The sequence below is a fragment of the Musa acuminata genome, chromosome BXJ3-8 (genome assembly GCF_036884655.1).
Source record: "Musa acuminata AAA Group cultivar baxijiao chromosome BXJ3-8, Cavendish_Baxijiao_AAA, whole genome shotgun sequence".
Taxonomy (NCBI): Eukaryota; Viridiplantae; Streptophyta; class Magnoliopsida; order Zingiberales; family Musaceae; genus Musa; species Musa acuminata.
The window spans coordinates 12,656,113-12,662,500 of record NC_088356.1 but is presented as its reverse complement, the minus strand read 5'-3'; the positions used below and the strand labels follow the sequence as shown (position 1 = coordinate 12,662,500).

Genomic DNA, 6,388 nt, shown 5'->3' with positions numbered 1-6,388 from the left:
TTTAATTCGTAAAAGTTATGGCAAAGAAGGAAGACTGTGGGAGCACTTTTCACCACCGATCCTCTCATAAAGAGCACCAGCACAAGGCACAGGTAGTTTGATTGGCTTTCTTAGCATAGCCACTTTGCTTGGTTTCGTACCTTCCTCCTTAAACTATTCATTGGGGTTGGAGGTATCCGAAGACAGGTCGATCACACCAAGGGGAGCATATTATATGAATCTGTGACTTGTCCGTAGTGGATGATGTTTTGATTCGCTCGACCAGGGACCACCATTTTCGTCGGATATTGGAATCCAGAGAGAAGCTGCAGGGGGTGGAGGAGGATCGATGGTGTTCTCTCTGTCTCTCTCTTCTCGGGATTAGGGTTAGGGTTTTAGTTGGAGGGCAATGACTCGGGGTGGTCAATTTCCTGTGGTTGGTTGCGGCCGCCCGAGTTTAAGGGGGTGGGGTGGGGTGGGGTGGGGAATAGTCCCGAGGAGGAAGAGGCGGGAGGTGGAGCAGGAGGAGGAGGATGAAAGCGACTGCTGGCCCCTGGCCGACAGACATGGGGTGGGCGGCCCGGCCGAGCCATCGGATCGAATGGTTTCCGACTGCATATATTGACCTGCACGTGACTGCAATGCGTGCGTGCGTGCGTGCATGCATGCGTTCCGGCCGTCTGATGCTGTGCTGGCCAGAGTGTGGCCTCGGTCACTCTTCTAATGCCGTGCTCCGTCATTCCCTCAGTAATAAACCTAACCCATGGTTTAGACCATGAACCCCATCCCCTGACTATTTTAGTAGTTATGGTAGTGGACGAAGGCAGACTCGGCTCGGTTACTGCCGTGACCATTAGGTCGAGTGCCACCAACTTGTCGTAAAAGGTTCCTCACTCGATCGCTTGCTCCCCATACGAAGACGAAAAAAGCCTCGTCAGGTCTACCAGAGCTTTGAAAGAGCAATGGGACAAAGGGAATTTTCCACGCTGACATTTTAGAGTATATATATAGTAGGGTGCTTAAGACCTACAGATTCCAGTCTAACCTGTGCTTTTCCAATTCCAAACCCCATTTTCCACCTTGCTTTTATCGACCACCCACGCATGGGTTTTGCTTTTAATTTCTCCTCTACGCGAAGGAGGAACTCTCGGTGTTCCGAAAAGCTGAGGAGGGAGAGCTCCGTAGGTCGAAGCGGCATATTCTTCGGTGAACACATGCAGTACTTACTGTGATTTGATAAAAGTGCTTCGAGTAGATAATGTGGGATGATGGACGGAAGCCAACCTAACGATGGTCCATGCGGGAGCCACCAGTTGTTTTGAGAGAGAGAGAGAGGTGGGTCCCACTCCGCATCGACCCATAACTCAAGGTTAATTAACTGGCAACGCCTAAACCCTGGGTTCTGGCATTAAACAAACCCCCAAATGGCATCGCCACCCAACGCTGCGGTGTTACATCCGATATCACCACCGCGGAGCATCTCTCTCTCTCTCTCCCTCTCTCTCTCTCTCTTTCCTTTTATTTTATGCACCAGCTTCTTCAACTCCTCTCTCGCCATCCATCGTCTCCCTACCTGGATAGCCCCTCCCTTTCTTTCTCTGCAAACCATCGAGCCTCGTTCTTTCCATATGTATGTGGCTGTCTCCTGCAGCTAGCCCTCTTGGTTCTTCCCTTGGGCTGCCCTTGTCTTTGCTTTCTTCTTTTCTCCCTCGATCGTTTCTGCTTGAACACTTAAAAAAAAACAAAAAACCCTCCCCTTTTAATATAAATATATAAAATATATATGTGTATATATGATTTTCAGAGGCTTTCCTCACTCTCTCCAATTTTTTTTCTTCTTTTTTTAAGCTAACAAAACAGTGCTGCTTATTTTTTTTTTCTTCCTCCTTCTCCTCCTCTCATCTTATTGTTTTTGTTGGATGAGGTTATGGCTGGTCTGGATCTAGGCACCGCTTCAAGGTACGCCCACCATCTCTCCCACCGTCCCGGCCTTCACCTTCGGCACCACCACGACCCCGAGTCCGACGACCAGAACGATGGCGGTGACAGCAGTAACAACGGGCACAGCCAATTCCGCAGCTCTGACCGCGAGGGCTCGGCGACGGACCAACAAGGACTCGAGCCGGTTGCGGCAGGCTCCGGGCCCGGGGACGTCGTGGCCCGGCGACCCCGGGGAAGGCCACAGGGCTCCAAGAACAAGCCCAAGCCCCCGGTGATCATCACCCAGGAGAGCGCCAACACCCTCCGGGCACACATCCTTGAGGTCGGGGCTGGGTGTGATATCGTCGAGTGCATCGCGACGTACGCTCGCCGCCGGCTGCGCGGGATCTGCGTCCTCAGTGGCAGCGGCACCGTCTCCAACGTCACCGTCCGCCAGCCGTCGACGGCCGGCTCCGTCGTCACTCTCCATGGCCACTTCGAGATCTTGTCGCTGTCGGGGTCCTTCCTCCCGCCGCCCGCTCCCCCTGGAGCTACTAGCCTCACCATCTTCCTCGCAGGAGGCCAGGGGCAGGTCGTCGGTGGGAACGTCGTCGGTACGCTCTTCGCAGCAGGGCCAGTGATCGTGATCGCTGCCTCATTCACCAACGTCGCCTACGAGCGGCTGCCGCTCGAGGAGGAGGAACCACCGCAGATGCAGATGCAGCCGCCAGACCCGCAAGGGTCGGGAGGAGACGGCGGGAGCGGGACCAGCGGTGCAGGCGGCAACACGTTCTCGGACCCGTCCGGACTCCCCTTCTATAGCTTGCCGCTTAACATGGCCAATAGCCAGCTTCCGGTGGACGCGCACGGGTGGCCGGCGGGTGCGCCTGGTCGGTCCCTGTTCTGATACGAATGCTGCAATCGCAAATCGAAACGACTGCCAAAAGAGATTTATAATTCCACGGGGAGATGGATGGCCGAATCATGGATGACTCGATGCTGCGGCGGGCATGCAGCAGCAGCAGAAAAGGTTAGCATGCAAATCCAAAAATTTCAGTGTACAATTACTTTATTTTTCTTTTATTTTTCGTGTCTCGCTTTCTTAGATTTTCCATGTCGTCTTATCTCCTCCTCATTTTCTTTGCCTCATTTCCTTCAGATGTTGTTGTTGTTGTTGTTGTTGTTGTTGTTGTTGTTGTTCATGGAAACTCTCTTTTCGTAAGCGGTATTGGGTTTGAGACCACGGCACGGCCTTATACAACACTTTTGTTCTTTGGTCTATCATCAGCAACTCCATCGCTTCATTTCTAAACATAGATAGCCCTCGAAACATGTACTTGTTCCATATTTGGCTCTCCTACCTGAAGGGGAAAAAAGAGAGGAGAGAAACCGAACAACTGATCGAGTCCTATGACAACGAGGAGACATGAAGAAAGTAGAACAACAAGCTCCTCCTCACCTTCTTCGATCAGAACATCTACGAGGTTGGTCCCGATAAAATCTTTGCACATTCGGAGTCCGTCGATCGAGTTCACGCCACGTTTGGCTTCACATTTACGATCGGTTCCTTTTGTCTTCCTGCACTGAATTAAGAAATCAGAAAGAACACTGGTAGTGCCTAATCTCATGGCCAAGTTTTCTTTCACCAACTTGCTGCTAATGCCCATGATGTTATATTTACGATCGGTTGCTAAAATTCTATTATATCCGGAAAATTCTCAGAGAGGAGATAGTACTTACTCTTGATATAGTTCCTTGCTCCGAACTTTTTCTTGCTGTACCCATGTAATTATGTGTTTTTACAGTCTTAATCTGATCTGTCGTGTGAATCTGCAATGAGAGATGTCGTTATGTTAGGTATCCATAATTCATATGAAGCAATAATTCCATATTATATGAACTACCAATCCTCCTCAATCAAGAAAAAGCCCTAAAGACATCTCCAACATGACTCGGAACCAAACCCAATACGATGACGATTGATATTCAATATGGCGGCAAATAAGGCAGATTTTTTCATTAGCATTTAATCTGATTTATATCTGGGGGTGTTGAGCTCGGTGTCGATCACATGCTCTACTTTGTCCTCCATCGCTAGTTAATTCCATTAAAAATCAATCAAGCAAAATGTCGTGCAGTTGTATTGTGTGATTTTCTATGTCGCACTTCCCTGCACTGTCTCGGCATTTTGTCGACGTCCGATGGCATCGTTTTGTTTTCTTCTACGATGGAGGTCGAAGTCGCATCACGAGTGATAGCTGGATGGCACTGTTGATGCAAGTTTTAGTGTTCGTCACTGCTTTGCGAGCTCTAATCAACCACTGGGTTGAAGCGCTTCCATCATCTCACGTTCTTGTTTCGCTAACTCGGAAGATGCATCTTTACAAGGAGTCCACCTTCGTCTTCGATGCTATCTTTGATCGCCCTTACCTGTTCTTCTTTCGAGTTCCTAACACGAGAGAGGGTTCGAGTTTGCTCCTGAAACCTCTTACCGACTTTTCTTTCTCCCGCGTGCCGATCTCCAGAAATGATTTCACATGTCTCGTCGTCTATCGCGATCGGGCGATTCCAAATGAAAACCTTTTATCTCTAACATCATATGTTTCGACACAAATATACAAACAAACAAACTAGATGAACACTAATCGTAGCAGCATGCAGTGTAGCCTTCATGACGATAAAAAAGAGTTAATATTGCTTCCGGTAGAGCGGCTCATAACTTTCCGTGCTACCGAAAGGATACACTGATGGGATATAAAAATAAAATAAATTTTTATATATGATAAATATTAACAGAGCAGTTAAATTAAATGCACTCATAATCAAATAAAATATTAAGATTTACATGAAAAATCTTTCCAATGATAAAAAGTATAGGACAAATAAGACATAATCCACTATAAGAATAATGAAAATATAAATCTAATAGTCTTTTGCCTAAAAACCAAGCAAATCTCAAGGGAATAATTGGGATACAAGGATTTCCTTCTCTTCTCTTGTTTTTCTGCCCTTCCCTCCTCTTTTTTGAATCACGTTGTTGCTGTAGTTTTTTTGCCCCTTCTGCTATAGTTTTCTGCTTCAATCTCATAGCCACCACACCCCCCTTATTTGATCTAGGGTTTTCGTTGAAAGGGAGATAGGCTATGGGCTATTAAAATTTACTATGGGCTGAATTTATAGGTTGTCAGCTCAATAACCTTCCCCTTCAACCCATAAGGGAGGCTGTCTCATGAATCCTCAATGTGAAGTTATGCTAACCAGTTGTCGGCATATCTCCGGCCTTTCTTTTGGTATGGTCTTTGTTAATATGTCTGCTCCGTTATCATCTGTGTGAATTTTTTGAAATTGCAACTGTTTCTCTTCAAGTACATTTCGAATCCAGTGGTATCTGACATCTATATGCTTTGACTTGGAATGAAAAGTTTGGTTCTTACACAAATGGATGATACTCTAGCTGTCACAATTCACCACATAGTTTTCTTATTTCAGTCTTAATTCTTGTAAGAATTTTTTCATCCATAATATTTCTTTGTAAACCTCTATAATAGTAAAATATTTTGCCTATATGGTGGAAAGAGTAATATACATTTGTAATATGGATTATCATAACATAACTCTCCATGTAAAAGTAAGTACATGATGTAGACTTTCTCGTATCAATATCTCTTATCATATCTGCATCTATGTAACCTATCAACACAGGTGGTCCACCTCCAAAGCTTAAACAAACCTTAGAGCTCCTTCTGAGGTATCTAAATGTCCACTTTACTACTTCCCAATGCTCTTTGCTTAGATTTGCAAGAAATATACTAGTAACACCCACTGCATATGTGATGTCCGGCCTCGTACATATCATTGCATATATTAAACTTCCAACTATTGAAGCATAAGGAACATTTTACATTTTCTCCTACTCCTCATCACTTGACGAACTCTATTCTGAGCACAATTTGAAGTGACTTACAAGAGGAGAACCAACTGCCTTTGCATTACTCATACTGAACCTTTCCAATACCTTCTCAATGTATTTCTCCTGTGACAACCAAATCTTTTTGGTTTTTCTATCACGGGAAATATGCATGTCTAGTATTTGCTTTGTTCGCCCCATGTCCTTCATTGCAAAATAGTCACTTAGTTCTTTCTTCAACCTATCAATTGTAGATATATCTTTCCCAATGATAAGCATGTCTTCAACATAAAATAAGAGAATAATAAAATTCTCACCAAACCATTTGATGTATACACAATGATCTGAAGCCGTTCTTTTGTATTCATTTTCAATCATAAATGAATCAAACTTTCTGTACCACTATCTTAGAGCTTGCTTTAACCGATACAAGTTCTTCCTCAATTTACAAATAAAGTTCTCTTTACCTTTGACTTTTAAGCATTCTGATTGCTCCGTATAAATTTTTCCTTCAAATCATCATGAAGGAAAGTTGTCTAATCATCATGAAGGAAAGTTGTTTCACATCTAACTGTTCAACCT

General features: G+C 45.2%; 1 protein-coding gene across 1 annotated transcript; it reads left to right on the top strand.

Annotated features, from left to right (window-relative positions):
- Window positions 1–1,446: 1,446 nt before the first annotated feature.
- LOC135644137 (AT-hook motif nuclear-localized protein 23-like) lies at window positions 1,447–3,119 on the top strand. The gene is made up of 2 exons (XM_065161596.1): window positions 1,447–1,609; window positions 1,904–3,119. The coding sequence occupies exons 1-2, from the start codon at window positions 1,505–1,507 to the stop codon at window positions 2,804–2,806; spliced, it is 1,008 nt and encodes a 335-aa protein (XP_065017668.1). The 5' UTR covers window positions 1,447–1,504; the 3' UTR covers window positions 2,807–3,119.
- Window positions 3,120–6,388: the final 3,269 nt, after the last annotated feature.

Coding starts and splice junctions, on each gene's coding strand:
- LOC135644137 (XM_065161596.1), top strand. CDS start 1,505: ATGCACCAGCTTCTTCAACTCCTCTCTCGCCATCCATCGTCTCCCTAC. Junction 1,610..1,903: donor GAGCCTCGTTCTTTCCATAT/GTATGTGGCTGT, acceptor TTGTTGGATGAG/GTTATGGCTGGTCTGGATCT.